This window comes from Convolutriloba macropyga, chromosome 14 (genome assembly GCF_964194025.1).
Source record: "Convolutriloba macropyga chromosome 14, txConMacr16.3, whole genome shotgun sequence".
NCBI classification, from domain to species: Eukaryota; Metazoa; Xenacoelomorpha; order Acoela; family Convolutidae; genus Convolutriloba; species Convolutriloba macropyga.
In genome coordinates, this window is record NC_134481.1 from 2,492,261 (window position 1) to 2,514,434 (window position 22,174).

Below are 22,174 nucleotides of genomic sequence, written 5' to 3' on the forward strand. Positions count from 1 at the left end.
ACAGAATCGACGAAAAACAAAAGAAGATTGACAACAGCGAAATGCTGGGAACAGCCGGGGCTCGGCTCGAAGAGGAGCTCCGGCAGTTAAAACTTGAAAGTCAAAGATTAGGTGATCAATTGCTCGAGACCACACGGCAACTTGAATACGCTGGAAATCAGCGGGACTTCTGCAGGAGGCAGGTGGAAACATTGAAGAAAGAGTCGGAGGAGGTTACAAAAGTAGCCGAAACAAAAACAAGGGAATGTATCGCTCTGGTGGACGAGCGGGAGTGCTTAGCTCGGGAGTTGGAGAATGACGAGATAGACAATTGAAAGCTCAGGCGTAGAGTAAAAACAGAGCAGATCTCAAAGAAGGTCATACAGAGGAAGCTGGAGGCGATCAACGCGCAGAGCTCGTTCAGTCGACCTCCACACTTTTATGAACTTCTATTCCTGCCACAGGAGGCCACAACCAGTACTATCCAGAAACATTTCAAAACGTTGGCAATGCTCTGTCGTCCGGACAAGGATGGTCGTGAAGAAATGTTCAAAATCAACCTTCAAGCAAAAAAAATTATGGAAGACGAGGAGGCCCGTAATATTTTTGACAAGTACGGGATTGAAAAAGCACAAGAATATATGAACTCGAAAATGGACAATTGAAACTCTTGCTGTGTGAGTGAGTGGAACACTCACATTTTCTAAGTCAAGTCAAGTCAAGAATGCAACGAGGGCCGTATTCACAGCCTCTTTGCCAAAGCTCTCTACGTCCATGTGTGAATATTATTTAACTCCAGATCAGCTGTGTATGATTTCAGGATATTTGCCTCGGCTCGGCCCTTGTGAGGAAGGGTGGTACAGGATGTCACGGATGGGGTGATGTCGGCGTCGTATATGACCGAGGTGGGCTGTTCTTCGTTTAGCAATGTGATATGAAATGGGGGTTTGACTTGTCATATGATACAACTTCTCATTTTTCATAATTTTTGGGTAGTGTGTGTCTAGGCAGGCCCTGAGTTGTCTTCTGTGGAAGGAGTTTAGTTCCTTGGCTATCTTGCCATTGCTACATTAAATAGAGCCGTTGTATAATAGGATGGATTTAACATAGACGTTGTAAATGCACACTTTGGTTTTCACATTTATGAATTTGTTTTTCCAGATTCTTTTGAACTTAGACATGGCTAGTTGGGCAAGGTGTTTCCGTCGGCTGATTTCGGCTCCCTCATCAAGAGTGGTACCCAGTTTCTTAATTTTCCGTAAATCTGTGTCTTTGTGGTACTGGAATAACTCTGTCTGTTGATGATTGACGCATAGGTTATATCTGGCGAGTACATCAGCTGAAACTTTGCAGATCTCATCCGCTTCCTCCTGTGTACTACAGATGAAATCAACGTCATCTGCGTACTCTAGATGACTTGGGAGGCTGGGGATGATTTTCTTGTAATAGTCGTGGCCATGAAGGACGGTTACATTATCTCGGGTAGGGCTGTTTGTCTGGATCTCTTTTTCCAATTCTCTCAATGCTTCATCCAGATATACAGTTTTGGTGATAGGCCGTCTCCTTGTGGCACTCCTTTGTTTGTATTGAAAGTTTCTGCCTGTTGCTTACCGGCTTTGAACTTGAATGTTGTGTTCGTCAGTAGAAGCCTGTTTAGGCTCAGGTCCCATTCTGGGACTCCTTTTGAGCGAAGAATATTGATTAGCTTGTCTCTCAGAACGTTATCGAAGGCTTTGGACATATCTATTCCAACACAGTGTCTGTTGAAGCCTTTCGCTAGAGAGCCTGCAACCAGATATTTGTGTGCTAGCACGATGTCGCCCGTTGATCTGCCGCTACGGTAAGCAAATTGTGTGTTCGAGATCGAGCTCTCAATTATTGGATTTATTCTTCGGAGAATTATTTGGGATAAGAGCTTCCTGTATGCTGAGAGGAGGATTACTGGTCGGTGATTTTCGGGTTTGCTTGCGTCCTTGCCTGGTTTTTCGACTGGAACAAGGAAACCTTCGGTCAGGACCTTGTCTCTCCCGACGATGAGCTTGTTCAATTTTGAAGTTAGTGTCGTTATTTCTTCTTTTTTGAGATCTTCGGCGGACACCCCGTCTGGTGCTTTCCCGTTCTTGAGCTGTCTCCTGGCAAGTGTCACTTCTTCTTGAGTCACTAGCTTTATGAAGCTTGGGGCCCAAGACGGGTTGTTGTCCATGGTGAAGGCCTCTTTGAAGTATTCTGTTAGCTTTTCGATTGGTAACTCAAGTTTTTTCCGTTTCCGTCTGAACAGAATCTTCTTGATTGCCAGTGCAGCTTGTGCATTATCTTTCGCATTCATGATTTCGTTTGCTTCACTTAGTAGAGCTTCGCTCTCCAGGTGTCCAATTCTTCTTTTTACACACATGTTGAGTCTGTTTCTTTGTTTTTTCATTTTCTTTATTTTTGATGGGTCATTCGTTTGGGACAATTTCTGCCGAATAAGCGCTTTCTTTTTTTTCAGTACTGTCAACACGCGATCAACTTCAGGGGGTCTTTTCTGAGTCCTTTTTCCTCGCTCGAGGTCGTTTTTCCTGTGAAGGATCGTTACCACTAGTCTATGGTCTGTGTCAACGCTGAAAACATTATAACTTCTTGCGTTTATCATTGAATGTTTTCTTCTTGCTTGGAGCAGTATGTAGTCTATTTGATTATAGACCTTCTTCTTGTTTATTACACCTTCCCACGTAGTGATGTGGAAGGCCCGGTGGTGGAAGAACGTGTTCGCAGCTATTAATTGATTGTCTGAAAGAAATTGGTGAAGAAAATCTCCATTCTGGTTTCTTGAGCCTCTCCCGTGTGAGCCAATACAGTCGTCACTGTTTGCTTGCTTCCCCAGTTTGGCATTGAAGTCGCCGGTGATGACATAATCCATTCCTTTAAACTTATCTACAGTTAATTTCAGATCGCTGTAGAACTTCTCTGCAAGGGTGTCATCTTTCGCTACCAGTCCCATATGGGGTGCATAAGCGTTTATCACCACCAGAAGATTCTTCCTTCTGTTCTCTTCGAAAAGCACATGTCTCATTCCGTCCATATGTTTCATGCCCCATTTGGATGCTTTCTTTAGGGTCATGTAAGCAATTCTTAGGGATACCTGGTCGAAATTCACGACTTCGATGTGCTTCTTTACTACGAAACCCAGTCCGTGTTAGGTTTTTGTTCTATTGAATATCAGTAGTTTGTATTCGCCATTTTCTTCGTCTATTTGGTCACATTTCGTTTCCTGTAGTCCACAGATATCCACTTTCTTCTTCTCAAGGGTTGTTGTGATTTCTGGGATCTTCTTTAGGAGTCCCCTGATATTCCATGTGGCTATCTGAAAGCTTTGTTTTAGATTTGAATTCCCGAAAGAACGGGAATTTGAACGGCCATCACAACGCTCACCCATCACAATTGCGTATTTTCTAAGAGGGAGGCAGTATAGTGAACTATAATGTATGACATGCTCATAAGTTACATATTAAACGCATAATTCGAAATTTTCACAAACAAATAGGAGAACAAAAAGAGATGGTTACTAATAAAAAACCAGATTTTAACAATATAGAGAAAGCATCATGAATAATGATGGGAATCATCATGGAATTTCTTCTTGACGGGACACGTCAAGGAATGTTTGTTCATGACGGGATTCGTCAAGCAGGTAAACCTGATATCTGTTAGTTTAATTAACAGGGACCCGTGTGGTAGAAAATAACTATGAGAAAATACCAAGGAGATTAACGAAAATGAGTAAAAATAACCTAAGATTAATTAACCATTGATAGTATTGAAACCTAAGACGATATTCAAAACTAAACCTTATACCACCGAGCTGCCTCTCTTTAATAGCTTTAACTCTCATCTTCACAGAACTTCTAATATTTACAAGCAATAGATCTAACTTTGTATTAAACCAATTGTATATTTTATATCTTCACAATTAAATTCAAGTCTGAAACTTGGAAAATTTTCCTCAGTAACTCCGAGGTTTAAAGTGCTTTAGAGTAACACCCAACCCAACCCATAACCGTAGACAGTGCACGGATATTACACAATCCTAGATTGTAAACGCGGGGTGTGATTCCCCAGTGGCATATCCACGAATTAATAATAATAATAGTAGTAGGGGATCACTACTCGTCCATTGGATTGTCTACGCGGCTTCAGAGCAAACCCCCTTTATATTAATACTTCGAAAAAAATTGCGTATACACTTTTACGGATGTGCTATATAATGTTAGTATGGCATTAAAAACGTGGGGGGGGGGGGGGGGGGGAATAAGTCCAGTTTTCAATTGGCAATTTTTGTTAATAATATAGAGGGATGGAACCCTATTTTTTTCTGTTTTTTAAAATTTCTATGTTGAAAGATCTTGACATATTTCAGTTGGAATGGCTAGTCCGAAGCTGCCAGATAAACTCCGTGGACGAAAGGAAAAGTATGCTCTTGTTACTTATGTTTTTAATGAAGCCAGTTCTTTTAATTAAGCTGTTTGTTTGCTTAGGTCCTTCGCCTATGACACTTTGAGACAGCGTTTGCCTGATATCGTCACAAAAGTGATAGACCATGTTCACCGATCTTGGAACGATTTCGACATGGTTGGTGAACCTCATGTTTCTGCTACTAGAATTAAGGGTTCTTGTTTTCTGGAGCAGCAGAATTACGGGATATAGTCGACAAGTGAACAATAATTAATTCCCAGCACGTGAAATGAGAGCACGAAATCCGTTGTAAGTTTTAACAGCACTTTTAGGCGAGGATGTCAGAAAGTAAAAATTAGTATTTTTTACAGGAGAGAGCTAATCGAAGGTGTGCCTTTTTAAAAGTCAAAATTGACTTGTTTAACCACATTGTGAAAAAACTGGTTGACGCGCTGAAAACAGCTGGATTTGAAGACATGCGTAATTACATGAACAATTATATTGAAGCTTTATTGATATCTTTACTCTGAAGCTAGGACTTGACTTGAAAATTTTAACACACTGACAATAATAACTCCTCTGAAATCAGTTGCGAAACCAAAAATTATGAATTTTAAGGATAAGAACGAGCTTTTCAGTTTGTGCCCCCAGTATGTTATGCACCCCCAGATACAGAGCACGTGTAATTACACAGTAAATTCTTATGTAAAAATATGGCGCGTGCGTGTGGGGTCGCAAATAATATGCACCCACTAAGCTGGGGGGCACAAAGGGAGAAGATCAGAAAAAAGTTAAAAGTAAAGAAAGATGTTGATAGTCACTTTCTGAACATTTGCCCTCTTATGCACTGGTGAGGCTGGGTGAAATTGATCTACGTTAGCATAAAATTCAGCTGTTTCGAAGAAATTTGTCCATGGTAAAGTTTTTTGTATTGCTTGGTGAGGAATTTCGGTTCATAGATGATCGGTGAAAAAAATGAAATTACGAAAGGCTGACCCTCTTTGATCGTTAAATATGACTTGACTTGTTCGATGACTTATTTGGTTTTAAGTGATATAAACATTTTATTTCCCCCTGCAAATATTAAATCGCTCTTAAAGGGTTTCTTCGTCAATCTACGTGATTTAAAATACGATATATCAAGAACCTGTACATGGTCAATCAAATGTCGCTGTGCCGTTTGCAGATGTTGAATGTATTTTAGAATATTTCCTTTAATTCATATATTTTCTTTTACTGCTACCTTCTGTAAAGATCTTTTCTAGTACTGTCAAAAATCCTTCAATGGTAAATTCAAGTCTTTTACTACTACTACTACTACTACTACTAAGCAACAGCAAAGATAATGGACTTTTCAAGTTCTTTCTACCTTTGATATTGTCAAACAAATAATGTGGAATACGCTGCTCGATGCGTGAACTTCTTTTGACAAGCGTGGAGAAGATCTTTTAATATGAGCAAAAATAAACTGTTTCTCAACCCCAGCTCATGTGCTTTTCTAGTGGCTGCAACAAGCAAGTCTGAAACCGTTGAAAATTAGGCTACTTAGATACGAAAAAATAATAGCATCAAGTAACAGTTTAAGGATTTTTAAGAAGCTGATTTCCTGGTTGTCTTGATGGCTAATTCCATTTCTTGTGAAACTTAATCGCTTGGCTCTCAAATTTCAAATGACAAAAATGATTCCAGGGTATTTGAATTAAGTCTTCCACATGAGTATTTGTCGGTTTGAGAAGCTCAGTGAGAAGGAAAAGTGTATTCATAACCACTGTAATGCCAATTTTGATAAAGCTGAACTGTGCAAACAGACTTAAGATATTTAAAAAACTATTATTTAAAAAACAAGACTTCATAATGACTCTTTGACACAAAAATGGTATGCTGATGATGGTAGCGTCGTCGGTAAGTTAGAAGATATCAGGGCACTCTTCGACAAGCTCACTGAGCTCGGTCCCAAGTATGGATATCTTGTCAATCCTGCGAAGTGTCAGTTGATAATTAAGCCAGGAGGCGAGCGCCAAGCGTCAACTGTGTTTGCAGGCACAAATGTGGAAATCACGCAGGGTGCTCGAGTCCTGGGATCAGTTATCGGAAACTCTGAGGCCAGTAAAAATTTCCTGAAAGATGCAGAAACTAAATACACAAAAAGTTTAGACAGACTTGGTCAGTTTGCTCTCACCTCTCCCCAGAATGCCTATGCATGTTTGACGAAGGGGGTTCAACAGAAGTTGAGCTTCCTTTCGCGTACTACACCTTCCATGGACGGGGTTCTGGACAAGGTGGAGGAGCGGCTTGGCCGAGTCATACCAAACATCGTCGGCAAAGAAGTAATCCAAGAGGAAAGAACTTTTTTCTCTCCCTCTCAGAATGGGTGGGCTTAACATCCCCCTCCCACAAGATCTTCACAAAAATCTTGAGCAATCAGTTGAACTCTCAAGACCATTGGCGTCATTCAATAATATTCAACAATGTGAAGTAGAACAAACCAAGATCAGTCTCAGACAGAAAGCAGACAATCAACGTGAACTCATCTCGAAAAAATCCAGAATCGAAAACAATCTACCAGAAATGAAGTATACCATCCAGCTGGCCTCGGAGAAAGGAGCATCAAGTTGGCTTAACGCGCTTCCGTTGTCAAAACATGGTTTTGACCTCACGAAGACTGAGTTCCGTGATGGAATAGCACTTCGCTACACCTGGGAAGCGAAGAACACGCCAGCCATATGCCCATGCGGGAAAGAATTCAGCCTCACCCATGCCCTCCATTGCGCCAAAGGCGGGTATACGCACCTACGTCACAACGAAATCAGAGACGTGTTTCCAAACCCGATGGATGACGTTTGCCACGATGTCCAGATAGAGCCAAAACTTCAGTCGCTCGATGGAGAAATTTTCTCGAGTAATTCCACCACCACTGATGACGACGCTCGACTGGACATCAAGGCAAACGGACTGTGGGGCTCCCGCTTTAATCGCACTTTATTCGATGTGAAGATTTTCAACCCTCACGCGAAGAGCTTCCCCCAAGACCATAAAAGATGCATACAAATATCACGAGAGCATCAAGCGAAATAAATACGAAGAGCGAATCCGCGAAACCGAACACAGCAGCTTCAATGCACTGGTTTTTGCTCGTTCGGGTGGTCCAGGTCCATCAGCATCGCGCGTTATGAAACAACTCGCAACTAAGATCAGCAAAAAACGCGGAGAGCCGAACGCCGACACTATAAGCTACATCCGAACGAAAATCAGCTTCGCACTTCTGAGGAGCTGTGTTCTCTGCTTGAGGGGATGTCGTGCCCTCAAGCCTCGTGTTCTCAGTGAGACTTCGATTAGCGCCGTCGTGGAGGAGGGAAGGCTGCACTGAGTGTTTGGCTGCTTATCTTTATTCATTTGCTTATTCCTTGATGTTCCGTTTTTATTTTAATCCTTCCATTCTAGTTCCCTATGTGTGCTATATATAGGTGCTTTCCTCTCCACTTGTTATTTATTTTTGTGACTGGGCCGTCTTTGCACTGTCTGGAGGGGAACAGTTTGGAGTGCAGCATCCGGCTACTAAGTGCTACTCATCATGCCCTATTTTTCGACCTACATCCATCGATGCCGGATGGTGTACACGGCCCTTTATTATTATTATTATTTTTTTTTAGATAAGAGAAAAGAGAAAAAAATTAAAGAAGAAGAAATAAAATAATTACCACAAACTCAACAAACAAAGTAGCATCAAATTTGAAGGGCTGAATTGAAAAAGCCACTCTGGCAACAACTGAAAATTGAGAAGCATTTGAAAACCAGCACAAGATTACGCAGAGTTTTGCGACATACCTTTTCTCAGAGACTATCTCTGAAGCTTGGGTTGCCCGTGGAAGCAACTAAACTAAAATCAAATCACCTTTCAAGGGCTTCTGTTGATCTATGATAATTAAAACAACAAATGTTTGAATGACAGCAGGGATGTTGGTTTGTTTAATGTCTGTGGTGGTATTTCAAAATTTGGCAAACTTGACCAAGAATGGAGTTTTGTCATTTATTACTGCCAGAACAATGTCTTCTTGCAACGGTTGTATTCATCATAGATAAAAAAGTAGCATTGAAGTCAGGGAAAGGCATTAAATTTTGATGACCTCTTGCCGAATGTTTATGGAGACTTTAACAAACCATGAAATGTAGAGTGTTTCCGTATCAAAAAGTTATTAATTTTTGAATGTTCTAACTTGTCAAAAGATTCATAGGAAGATATTGAGCTCATGTAAACGCGATCAGCGCAGGAGGAAACAAAAAATTGAGATCAGTAAAAATCATGAAAAGTGATTCCAGTGCTTAGCTGTATTCATTTTTAAGTGGACGCTTGGGAACCACAACGGTTCAACAAAAAATGGAAACATATGAAAACCGGAAGAAAAGCGAAACGTTGATTATATAGTAGTTTATTCGACAACACTTCGCATGGAAAATTTTCGTATCACATTACAGTATAATTGTTGAGCAGTGGTTTTCAAAAAATGTAAAAATCATAAATTGCAAAAATCGTGAAAATGCCACGTAAGTTTTGAAGTTCGGAAAGTACCGATTAGTTTGTCTTTTTGAATTTTTGTTTTTTTTTGTTTTTGAATTAATAGCCGCACAGCGATAGCTGGGGCTATTATTGGCCTCTCTTGGTTTTTTACAATTCAAAGAATTTGAATTGTATTGGGGCGTTGTTTTTTACGACTCGAAGAGGAGTATTGGTGGAGCGTATTTTTATCGATAATTTTTTGGAGTTTATTGAAAACAGGATGTAAAAGTCAATGACGCACGTGAAAAATCAACGACGAAAGTTTCAGTTCATGCTGCGTTTTTTTGAGAGAAAGCGAGAAAAGTAGATGTGAAAAAAATGGCATGAAAACATTTCTGCTAGGCGAGAGAAATGTTTTGATCACGTGCGGTTTTTCCGAAGCAGTACTTTATTTTTTGCGTAAAGTGCTAAAGCATATTAACAAGTAATTGTTTGTTTGAGAGCATTTTTGACCATATCAATCATATATTAGAGTTTTTTAAGCAATCTTGAGCTATTTCTATACGTCGTTTTCGATGCTTTTTTAGCGGTTTTTGTACTCTTTTTCCAGATTTCAGTGTCAGGGGTATTTTTAATGAAGTCAATGAAAATTCTTTGAATTGTTTCAGGACTTGTCCTGCTATGTTTTTTATTCCGTCGTCAAATTTTTTGTTACGACAATGTGACGTCACAGCCACTTCAGCAACAATCTGCTTTTTGTTCCTTCCTTCATTCAGTTTCACCTGAATTGGGTGCGTGACGTCATTTTTCACTCTGTTTTTCTTCATTCGCGTGATGAAGTTTTTGGTCACACGTGACTTGTCTTTCTCAAATTGACTTTTTACAATTTAAAGAATGTCTTTTTTTTGATCTGTTCACACATTTTCATGATTTTTGAAGTCAAATTGGAGTAGTGATTTTGGTCACGCCGAAACAGGAAATGGAGCGAAAAAGCGAGTGGTTTTGCGGCGTGAAATTTTTTTGCTCTAGTTTTGAAGTAGTGAGAAAACGGTGTTTGAACAAAAATTCGTCTTCTCGCTAGTGATTTTTTGTTCCCATGCGGCAATTTCACTTTGATGTTTTTTCGATTTTTTGGATCGGATTTTTTTCTAAATGGTTTTTACATTCCATTCTCAGTTAATTCTAGGCCTAGTTTTTTTGTTTGAACCTAATTTCCATTTCTCTAGTGGTTTTTTGTTCACATGCGGAATTTTGACATTGATTTTCTGTGTTTTTTTTAAGTTTTTTGATCTGATTTTTTTGGGAAATTGTTTTTCCAATTCACTCATAGTCCGTTCTAGGTCTAGTTTTTGTTTAGTCAATGAACATTCTTTGAATTGTACGTCAGGACTTGTCCTGCTATGTTCTTCTCTTTAATTCAGAGAGATGAGGTCAAGTGAGGGTGTCATTTTAATTGAAGGTTTTTTAAGAGCAGCTAATAGAAACAGCAACAAGTTATGCATATTGTTAATCTGCAGATTCTTAATCATGTAACACGCTTTTCTTTTTTAAAAAAAATCATTTTCATTTGAAAAAAAATATGCTTCGACTGAGTGGGGCGCATAATCGTTAACTTTGAAAAATCCAGTAGGTGATATTAGATGAAATATACACTGCGTAAGTCGCTTTCAGTTTAGGGAGCTCGGAACGAAAGCTCTGATGTGATAAACCGTCTTGCTGCCATCAAGTACGAACTTGAGCGGAATCGGGCCCTGACTCCGGTTGTTGATGGTCGACCTGACAACAAGGTGTGGAATGACATTCTGGTTTGGGAGACTGAGAAGTTGCAGGGTGTTGCTCCCACTTATTTCGACACTCCGTGGCTGTACAGTGAGTGTTTCGTATACAGGAAGATTGCCGAGTCTTTTGCGTTCTGGTAATTGATCATATTTTTCCTTTTTCGTGTATGCCTGTTATGTATTAGTGTGAAGCGTCCACAAGTAGTTCCTTAGATAGCGGTCTGTGTAAGGGTCTAATTTTCACCTATTAGTTGTGCCCGATATCATTGATTGATATGGGTATGTTACTGATATTAATTCTTTATATAAATGGTACAATTGGCATTGAAAACTACGTACTTTTTTGTGAACAATTTGAGTGGCCAAATGATTAAAAAGTTCTGATAATTTATTGGGTCTGTTGAATTAATCGGAATAAAAGCAGGCAGAATCCTTTAAAACTCTTGTTTAATGATATAATTATCATCAGCTCAAATCCTGAAAAATTCAAACCAAGTTGTTTTTGGGGACACTTGACACGAGTGCTCAGTACAATCGGGTTCTCAAATAGGGAAATGAGGCGAGAATGATACGTCTGTGCGATAATCAGCTTCTCATTGCTAGACTGGCAAAATACACTTTTTGTGCTCACCAAGAGATATCAAAATTAAGAAATAGTTCACAATAATTTTCCAAACATACTCTGCGGATGTTCCGCTAAACTGATTTGGAACAGAAAGTTTTTTTGAGATAACCGGAATCAGTTTATTTACTTATCTTTGAGTGAAATGGCTCCGGGTGAAATTTTGGTATATTATATAATTTATAACTGGGTGTAGGGGCATCTACCCGATTTCTCACATCAAGTTTTTCAAATGTTTTTATTTTGAATTTGTGAATGTTAAATGAAAGTACTTGGAAACAGAAATTTATTTTGACCAAAACACCAATATCAAAAGTTATTGTTGTGCAACAATCAAGTCAGAAGTGAATCTTGAAAAAACATTGACTTTTGTCCTTATCGCAGCCAAAACGAGTTGGTTGTTCCTGCAAATTAAAACAGATACAAAATCTTGGCAAACTTGAATGTCTAGAACTATGTAATTGAATCCTTATCTACATTCTCTAACAGTTATCGTTTTTTTGGGGTTTTTTTTTGGGGGGGGGGGGGGGGGGTTGAATGAATTGCTGCAGTCATTGAAGAAGGCATTTAACCGAGTTAAAGCGATGAGTTTTTTTTCAAAATATATTAAAGTGTATTGTGTTGTAGCGCTTCAATGACTGGCTTCGACTGGTTTGGTAAACAGAAGAAGAGTGCATTTACAGAGTCAATAGAAGCCACCTGTCTGTTGGGAGAGGCAGTGGAATCCATGTCAACAGAGACACCACCCTCACAATCCACCCTCACCAAAATGCTCAAGGTAACAACTCACTCAAGTGTCCGGCTTTTGATTGGTCATTGTGATACATGGTGATTTGTGGGCATAAGGCTGATCGCAAGAAGACTTTGAGAATCAACTGAACTTAGAAATGATTTCAACCATGAGTTCCCCTACCAAGCATACCTTAAATTTATAATTTGATTGGTTGATATACACAGAAAAAGAACAATATTGTATGCAGTAAAAAAATTTCATTCGGTTTTTAATAGTTCTCTGCTAGTAGTTGGTTCATATAGCACTGCAAACTCACTTAGAATTGAATTTTAGCAGAATTCAGAACGTTTTGCGTCAAACCACGCACTCGAAAAAATTCGCAACATTTTGAATGAAATTGCACTAAATGAACATTTTACAGACCGAAATATGTGACCATATTACATACTTTAGCGGCCCAGAAAATGAGAACTTCAAAAGCAGGGCGGTAGAGATAGAGAGCATTTGAAATAAGTTCTAGATTATCAAATAGATATAATTTGAGATTTTTTAAAGGTTAATTGGATGTGAGTAGGTGTGTCTGTGGGGTAACAAGTGTGACTTGTCAATCAGCTGTGGAGTGTCCAACTCACAGATAGCAGACCCACTTGACCAACTGACCTCTCTTGACCCCAATATACTCAGAGATGACTCTCCTCAATTATACTCAATATTCACTCAAGTAAGACTGAAATACTGCTCCTAAATAGTGTCCAAGTTTAAAATGAATTAGAACCATTGGAACCAAGTAAGGCGTCATCTATGTTCTTAGATTCAAATCTTGGAATACACTGAGATTGATCTATGTGTCTGTCTATTTGAATCCTTTTAACGGCTTGTGATTTAAATTTCATTGGCATTAATTATTATCAAAATTAATTGCTCTATATTGTATTCAGGCCTAGTATTTGAAGTTATCTGTATTTAATTAACGGGATAGTTTAAGTTATTTAGTGGAAAGTTATTTTAGATTTGTACTTGTAGGAGTTTTGAAACGGCATTTTTGTGAAGTGATACAAAAAAGTCCAACAACTAAAAAAGATCATTTTGAGACGCGTAATTTGCGCTGTTTCAGGACTGTGGAAAAGCGTTCAACTTGGACGTCGTGTTAGACAATTCGGGGTTCGAACTGGTGACTGATTTGATGCTGTGCTTCTATTTGCTAAAGACTCTCCCTTATATCAGAATCACTCTACATGCGAAACAGCTGCCATGGTTTGTGAGTGACGCATTGCATTATGACGTCACATGGACTTTACATCAGATGACCAAAGCGAACAACGAGAAGCTTCTCAAAGTAAGATGTGATAGGAGGAAACCAGGAACAAATATATTGTTTGCAAATTTTTCGCAAATGCTCCGCAAGTGCGTTTTGCGGCTCTTTCCCATTATATCCCCACTTTCTCGGAATAATAAACTAGGGTATTGGTAGTGAACGGTTTTTTTTCATTTTCAGCTTTATTAGGGGTTTCATCTGTATTCTCATATCCTTAGTTTTGTATGCTTTTCGACTTCTGATTTTGTTGACATATCGAATCGTTAATTTATGGAAACGAGACCAAAGACCGCAGCGTGACACCATTAAGAACGAGTATCAAACATCTGTAGTCTGATATTGTTTATAGCTGCGAAGCTGTAAGCTGAGCAGAGCTATATTGCGGTTTTTACCATTCAAAGAATTTGAATTGTATTGGGGCGCTGTCTTTTTTTTAAGATCTGTTCACACATTTTCATGATTTTTGAAGTCAAATTGGAGTAGTGATTTTGGTCACGCCGAAACAGGAAATGGAGCGAAAAAGCGAGTGGTTTTGCGGCGTGAAATTTTTCGCTCTAAATTTAAAGCAGAGTGAGAAAACCGTGTTTGAACAAAAATTCGCTTTCTGGCTAGTGTTTTCTTGTTCACATGCGGCAATTTCACTTTAATGTTTACTGTTTTTTCGATTTTTTGGATCGGATTTTTTTCTAAATGGTTTTTCCAATCCATTCATCGTCCGTTCTAGGTCTAGCTTTCTGTTAAGTCAATGTAAATTCTTTGAATTGTACGTCAGGACTTGTCCTGCTATGTTTTTTGTTTCGTCGTCTGACGCTTTGTCGTTTTACATTTCACACAGCAAAGCTGAAAAGGTCAAATTTTTTTAATGACGTCTTCCTCTCACTAACGGCGTTTGCGCGCGTGACGTCATTTCTCACTCTCTTTAGCAAAGTTTTTTACGTGATTAGATTTTGATCACAAGTGGCTTACCTCACCCAATAAAATGACTTTTGCACTTTAAAACTTAAGTTTAATTTGAATTTGTTTAAAGTCAAAGGAACTCATATGTTCAGTAAAGGTCTCTAATAAGAGGCTTCTGTGGGATTAATTTTAGCAAGGTTATTATATTATCGCTGAATGTTTTTTACCTAGCTTTTTGAGCGGTGTCGATTTTCTCAATTTATATCTGTCTCTGTTTCTATCTCTATTATACGGCACGCGGGTCTATTCTTTCGCAGCTATTCCGGCAACCTGCAGGCTATGTTAATCTAATAGCGTACTTGATTGTAGTGTCCGATTTCATTTCTGGCGATTTATTGGATTGAATTATTAATTGCTCGCAAAAAAGTTTTTAGCAATTATCTTAGTCCTGTGGTGTTTTTAATTTTTTTTTGCTTGGCCGATTTTTCGTCTGACCCTTTTATTTTTTCGTTCTCAAAAACGGAAGAAACAGTTAAGGCACGAAGGTTATAAAGTGGCTGAGCAGCTCTCTTAGAGCTTTACTGCTTACTAGTCTGTAAGTATGCGATTCACCGAAGCTATTTTGAAGAGACAATTTTATGGTATGAAGGGTGGTTCTTTATCTTGAAAGTTTGACACCCCCCCCCCCCCCGCCTTTGGCTACTACCCAAGCCAACTGTTCGCCGGTCGTTTTAGTGCAATTCGCCGGATACTAGTCGGTTATATTTAGATAATTTTGCCCGTATTGTTTTTTAATAACGGACAAAAAATCCGTTAGTCTGTAAATTAAATAGCAATAATGGTCACCTGTGAAATTTGATATCGATCATGTTTGCATCTGTTTTTAGATTGCAACCTTTCTTAACGAGCAGATCTACGAGACATCCAGACTACGGATAGTGGCCGACATGTTCTGGACTCTTCCGTGTTCAATTGACGAGATGAAGACTTACGACAAACTTCTTTACAGGCAACTGTCTGTCAGTAACCTAGTCATGTTTAAAGGTGATCTCAATTATAGGTCAGTAGCTATCAATCACTTCTCTATCCCATTGGCTTATAATTTTCAAAAACTAATGAAATTGCTCCAAATGGCCTGTTCACTCGACTATTTTGCAATTGTACATGTTTGCCTATGTAAATAGGTACTTCTGAACAACAAGGAAATTAGAAAATTGATTTTTAATTGCTCTCAAACGAAGTTTGTAGCAATTATATTAGTCCTGTTGGTCTTTCTTTTTTTATGCGATTTTTCGCTTGACCGATTTTTCGTCTGATGCTTTTGACTTTTCGTCCTCAAAAACGGGATAAACAGGTAGCGCCCAGCGGGCATTAAGTGCTCTTAGAGCTTTTCAGCTCAAACTGTTTTGGAGACTTATACTTATGGTGTGAAGGGCGGTTCTTAGAGGTTGAGACATCCCCCCACCCTGTTGACTTCCCACCCCCACTATTGCCTCCACCCCCCACCGCGCTGTTGCACCCCCCAACCCAGTGTTGCCCCCATCAGCCCCAGTTGCACCCCCCCCCCCCCCCCCCGTGGCTAGCTACTGACGAAGCCAACCGCTCGCCCGTCGTTTGAGAGCAATTCGCCCGACGTTAGTCGGTTATGTTTATAGATTTTTAATAGCCGCACAGCGATAGCTGGGGCTATTATTGGCCTTCTCTTGGTTTTTTTACGACTCGAAGAGGAGTATTGGTTTTCTCTCGGTCTTTTTACGACTTGAAGAGGAGTATTGGTTTTCTTAAGGTTTTTTTTTACCGGAAGTACTATTCGTTCAGACGCTGTTTTGACCTAAAAGCGAAAGCGAGTAAAATTGCAGTGTGAAGTAATTTTTTCTGAGCGAGAGTATTTTTTTGATCATGCGCCGCGTTTAGTGAATGACTTTTTGACTTTGAAAAGTAGTTTTTGACTGAATGGCACATATAGATAACCGTTTTTAGTCGTTTTTTGTCTAAGTGGCCCAGTTTTTTTGCTTGTAATTTGGTTTTTTTGTGGAAATAATTTTTATTCGATGCTATATTGAAATGTCAACCTCGGAAATTGATACCACAGTGTTTTACAGAGCCTGAAAATGCGTTTCAAGTTCAAAAGTGGCACATAATTCTTGATTTTTTAGTTATTTTTTTGGCTTTTTTTCCTGTTTTTTCTATTAATTTCTTCATTTTGGATCTTTTAACCGTCTTTTTGTCGAAAATCCGTTAATATGGCAACTTCTTTTTGATAACTCATATACTCAACGCCTCTTTCTACCTCGATGTAATTTTATTTTATAAAATTTTACATATGAGAATCCGATTTTGGTAGATTTTTTCCGATTTTTCAGTTTTTTTGTTTGTATTTTGGTTTTAATTACTAGAAATAGTCTTTCTGTGCGACATGATGGACTTTAATTTCGTTTCAATAAAAATTCAATCATTTTTTGGCGTTAAGTTTTTGAAAAATAGTTAAAACTTTTTCACAAATGCAGTCCTAAAAGTTTTTTTGACCATTTTTTTTTTGCAAAATGTTCCGATGTTTCGTATTTTCTCTATTTTCCATTTTTTGAGTTTTCTTCAAGAGGATAGATATTTGTATCGGATGGCTCGTTTTCTTTTCTATGTCTCGAATGCTTAATAATGAAATTGTATTCGTTTTTCACGATTTTTTTAAATTTGATTTTTAACTTTCAAAAATCAAGAATGTCATTTTGTTACGGTGTTCCTTAGATCTTGTCCATGTTCTTCATATTCTCGTTTGTATCATCCTAGCTTCAGGCTGGCACCTACTCTTATTTTCGGTATTTTGATTTTGTCAGTTGTTAAAAAATTGAATGATTTCAGCTTTTTCCTAGATTTTCGTCATTTCTCTTGATTTCATTCCATTGATTCCATTGATTGACGTCATTCCATTGATTTCATTCAACATAAGGCAGGACTGGCAGTTTGACAGCAAGCTTTTTCCAAAATTTCCACTTATGACTAATTACTACAGCTTTCTTCCGGTCTCAGTGTTACTTAAAACGATTTTTTGCCTTTGAATATTCTGCTGGTTATGACTTTTCTATGATCAATTTTATTTTTGATTTAGTATGAAATCATGTTGTCTTGCTTATGTAAAAGAAAACAGGTATGTGTTGTTTTTTGTCTTACTCGCAGTGATTAGAAGTATAATTATAGGTGTTTTCTGATTCTTAAATTTGAGCTTTCCATTTTGAAAAGATTTAACTTAGTTTCTAAGATTATTATCTGCCGTTTGCTTTTGCGATCTTTTTCAGATTAGAATCATGAATTATTTGAGGGCTATTGATAACCTTGTCAGCTTTTTCAGACTATCAGGTTTTTTACCGAGATTCCATTGATTTCATTCCATTGATTCCATTGATTGGCGTCATTCCATTGATTTCATTCAGCATAAGGCACTGCTGAAAGTCTGCTAGCAAGACTTTCCAAAACATCCACTTATTAATGGTTACTGCATTTTTCTTTCGGCCTTAGTTTTAATCTAAACGATTATTTGCCTTTGAATTTTCCTCTGCTGCTTATGTCTTTTCTATGATCAATTTAATTTTTGAATTAGTATGAAATCATGTTGTCTAGGGTATGTACAAGGAAGAAGTATATGCTCTTTTCTTAATTGCAGTGATTAAAAGTGTAATTTTAGTGGTTTTCTGATTCTTAACTTTGAGCATTCTTTGTTTTGAGAAGATTTAACTTAGTTTCTAAGATTATTATCTGCCGTTTGCTTTCGCGATCTTTGAGATTAGAATCATGAATTAATTATTGGAGGGCAATTGATGGCCCTATCAGTTTTTTCAGCCTATCAGTATTTTGACCATGTTAATTATTTTGGACTTCTTTAACGTTATCAAACGTTTTCAATAATATAAAAGTTTGCTGCGTTTTGTTTCTCTTGGTGACAGTGGTTTAGGTCACCAAATTTTAGATCAGACCTGGGGAGGTAATGAGTTAATGGTTTAATACAAATGGTAATGGCTTCCACTGCATTGACGGTTATGTTTGTGACGTTCTGACGCTTCGAGTCGCTTCCGGAATTCTTCCGGCTATGGTTTTTTTACAGGAAGTGGATTTGTTCACGCGGCATTTTGACCTAAAAGCGAACGTGAGAAATGGTGTCTTGGTGAACTGATTTTCGCTAAGCGAGAGAAGTTTTTTGATCATGCGCTGCGTTTAGTAAATGACCTTTTGACTTTGAAAAGTATTTTTTGACTGAATGGCACATATAGATAACCGTTTTTAGCCGTTTTTTCGTCTAAGTGGCCCAGTTTTTTTGCTTTTAATTTATTTTCTTGTAGAAATCAAGTTTATTCGATACTATATTGAAATGTAAACCTCGGAAATTGATGCCACAGTGTTTTGCAGATCTTGAAAATGCGTTTCAGGTTGAAAATTGGCACAAATTTCTTGATTTTTTAGTTAATTTTTGGCTTTTCTATTAGTTTCTTCATTTTTGGATCTTCTAGCCGTATTTTGTCAAAAATTGGTTGAAATGGCAACTTGTCTTTGATAATTCATATACTCAACGCCTCTTTCTACCTCGATGTAATTTTGTTTTTATAAAATTGTACATATGCTATTCCGATTTTGTTAGTTTTTTCGATTTTCGTCAGTTTTTTTGTTTGTGTTTTTATTGTTAATTGCTAGAAATAGTCTTTTTGTGCAACTTGGGGGACTTTAATTTCGTTTCAAGAAAAGTTCAAGATTTTTTTGTCGTTAAGTTTCTGAAAAACAGTTAAAACTTTTTCATAAATGCAATCTTAAAGTTTTTTGATCATTTTTTTGCAAAATGTTTCAATGTTTCGTTTTTATGAGTTCTGCTTTTTCCTATTTTTATGTGCTCTTCAGGAGGATAGATCTTTGTATTGGATGACTGGTTATCTTTTCTATGTCTTGAATGCTGAAAAATGAAATGTATTCGATTTTCTTGTATTTTTTTTAAATTGGTTTTTAAGTTTAAAAAATCAAGAATGTCTTTTTGTTTCGGTGTTCTCTGCATTGTGCCCATATTCTTCACGTTCTAGTTGCTATCATTCTATATTAGTCCTGGCACCTACATTTAGTTTCGGTATATTGATTTTTCCAGTTGTTAAAAATGAATGATTTCCGCTTTTTCTTTGATTTTCGTCATTTCTTTGGTTTGCAATTGATATCATTCAACATAAGGCAGTACTTGATAGCAAGCCTTTTGCAAACTTTCCACTGATGACTGTTTTCTACAACTTTCTTCTGGCTTTGGTATTTATTTAAACGATTTTTTGTCTTCGAATATTCTTCTGCTGCTTCTGTATTTTCTCTGACCAATTTAATTTTTGAATTAGTATGAGATCTTGTTGTCTAGTATATGTACAACAAAAAACAAGTTTTTGTTGTTTTTTGTCTGAATTGCAGTGATTGGAAGTGTAATTATAGGTTTTTTCTGATTCTTAAGTTTGAGCCTTTCTTTTTTTAAAAGATTTAACTTTCTAAGATTATAATTAGTTTCTAAGATTATCATTATCTGCCGTTTGCTTTCGCGATCTTTTTCAGATTAGAATCATGAACTATTGGAGGGCAATTGATAACCTTGTCAGCTTGTTCAGACTGTCAATTTTTTGACCTGTTTAATTATTTCGGATTTTTTAAACGTTACCAAACGTTTCAAAAAAACTTTGCTGCATTTTGTTTCTCTTGGTGACAATGGTTTAAGTTAAACCAATTTTTAGAGCAGACCTGGAGAGGAAAAGAGTTAATGGTTTAATACAAATTTTAGTGTTTCCGCTGCAATTACGGTTTTATTAGTGAAGTTCTGACGCTTCGAGTCGCTTCCGGAATTCTTCCGGCTATGTTTTTTATTTCGTCATGATTTTTGTTACGACCATATGACGTCACAATCACTTCAAATCTGCTTTTTGTTCATTCGTTCATGCAATTTCAATTGAATTGCGTGCGTGACGTCATTTTTCACACTATAGTGGAGCGAGTTTTTTTGTTCATGCGCGTGATTAAATTATTGGTCACACTTGACTTACCTCACTCTCAAAAGTGACTTCCTCACTTTGAAATTGACTTTTATTTACTTTAATTCAAAGAGATAAGGTCAAATGGGTGTGTATCACTCTAAATGAAGGTTATTTGAGAGCAGCTAATAGAGGCAGCAGAAACTTATACAGATTTTTAATCAAAATATAACATATCAGGCTTCAATGAAAAGACGAATTTTTTTGGTCTGTCTTACTGTTTTTTTGAGACTGCAGATCTACGAAGCTATTGCGGCTATTTTCTGGCAATATGCCAGCTATGTTTTAGAATTCGTTTTCGTAAGTTTAAGTTAGCTCTCAGCTTTCTTCAGTTATGATTGTTTTGTTTTGTAAAATGCCCACAATCCCTTGTTGCAATAGGCCTATGTACAATCGGTTTTTTACGCCCTAATAATGGAAAATATAAATTGTAATGGATAGTGCGACCTCGTTCAATGGCTACAGAAAGCTCAACACTGTTAAGTATACTCTCACTGGCTCATATATGTGAACATTTTGTTCACCGGAGGAATAAAAGCAAGCAGAACCTTTTAGCTGTTTACTTTTTGGCAAATATGTCTCACTTCAGAAGAGCAATGCTGCTCATAAAAGGAACAGTCTGAAATGTGGGGAATAATAAAAAGGCAGCTGAGAACAGGCCGAGCCTAATGCTGTTCCGCTGCGATTTCGCAGGAACCAAAATTTTTAATTATTAATGGCTTCTTATCTACTTGGATCTAAAAAATAAAATTTGTTAGCGATTGGTTGATTTTGGTAGGAAAATCAGCCAGGATCGGGAGTGGGATCCAAGTGACACGAGCTTCACTCCCGATTTCCATGTTCCAATCTGTGCTCTGAGGACTCTCAAGGCAGACACGGCATTCGGTATCCCAGAGGACAAGGTCACATTTGCCAAGAACTCGGATCCCAAGTGGATGATCAGTGCCAACTTTGGAGTAATTCACTTCATGGATTGCTCTGAATCATAGAAGCGGCGGTTTCATCTGACCGTTGTCTGTTGACCTCTCAAGATTTCTCTTGACCTCTCTTACTTGACCTCTGAAGAGTGGTAGAAAATTTGCTGTGATGTTTGATAGCGTTTTAGTATTATCTGGTTGCTCTTTGAAATGAAAAAAATTTAATCAAAACTTGTCAACCCTGCTTCTATTCTGTTGATACTTCTAATTTTTGTTAAAAGATTATTGTATACAAGAACATATCTGATGTATTATTCCCTTTCGGATTTGACCTGAATTTATTGACTGATATTTTGGATTATAGCTGATAAAGTGTCTTGTAGCCCTGTCCTGCTTGCATTGAAACTCCGTTAATTCACATTTTCCTACCAAGTTTTTATTGTTTCATTTAGGGAAAAGAAATTTTTCACTGCCCATTTTTCACTGGCTGTGAAGTGAAACAAGATATATATGAGTATATACACGCTCAATTTGCAAACTCAATAGATAATATATTGTGAATTATTATGACCCACAAAAATTGATTGCAAGTATTAATGGTTATAGATATAATGACCCAGTTTATTGGCGGGCATGCAAGGCGCCGCGGACCTGTCGAAATATACTGATGGCTTCAATAGTTCTGATGAGGTTCAGAATTATGTCATTTTCAGATTAATCGGATGAATTCGACTAGTGGCAGTAGTGCCCAGCCACCGCCCCCTCAGGCACCATCCCAAGTCCACTCTCAACAGCCACCCCAACAACCCCAGCCCCCAATTCCAACTGGACAAACGGCACCTACGCCAGGACATCAGGCCCAGCCGCCGCAGCCCCAATCTAATCAGCCACCGCACCACCCTCAACAGGTAAAATTAAGTGGTTGCATGTAAATGGCGGCAAATCAACATTTCGAATTAAGATGAAAAATTACAG

The 22,174-nt window shown here is 37.9% G+C and overlaps 3 protein-coding genes across 3 annotated transcripts in view; 2 read left to right on the plus strand and 1 right to left on the minus strand.

Moving 5' to 3' along the window:
- Window positions 1–1,049: 1,049 nt before the first annotated feature.
- On the minus strand, window positions 1,050–3,079 carry LOC142353376 (uncharacterized). The gene is made up of 2 exons (XM_075405608.1): window positions 1,591–3,079; window positions 1,050–1,504 (listed from the first exon to the last, which is right to left on the minus strand). The coding sequence occupies exons 1-2, from the start codon at window positions 3,077–3,079 to the stop codon at window positions 1,050–1,052; spliced, it is 1,944 nt and encodes a 647-aa protein (XP_075261723.1).
- Window positions 3,080–4,379: 1,300 nt separating this feature from the next.
- On the plus strand, window positions 4,380–21,631 carry LOC142353027 (damage-control phosphatase ARMT1-like). The gene is made up of 8 exons (XM_075405217.1): window positions 4,380–4,427; window positions 4,494–4,587; window positions 10,582–10,820; window positions 11,933–12,083; window positions 12,613–12,759; window positions 13,153–13,374; window positions 15,138–15,310; window positions 21,061–21,631. Exons 1-8 carry the CDS (start codon window positions 4,381–4,383, stop codon window positions 21,269–21,271), a joined length of 1,284 nt encoding a protein of 427 aa, XP_075261332.1. The 5' UTR covers window position 4,380; the 3' UTR covers window positions 21,272–21,631.
- Window positions 21,632–21,873: 242 nt separating this feature from the next.
- LOC142353026 (uncharacterized) overlaps window positions 21,874–22,174 on the plus strand; it is a 77,488-nt gene continuing 77,187 nt past the window's right edge. Inside the window, 1 exon segment of the mRNA XM_075405216.1 lies at window positions 21,874–22,107. Within this exon segment, the coding sequence (XP_075261331.1) occupies window positions 21,922–22,107 (186 nt within the window). The 5' untranslated portion in view covers window positions 21,874–21,921.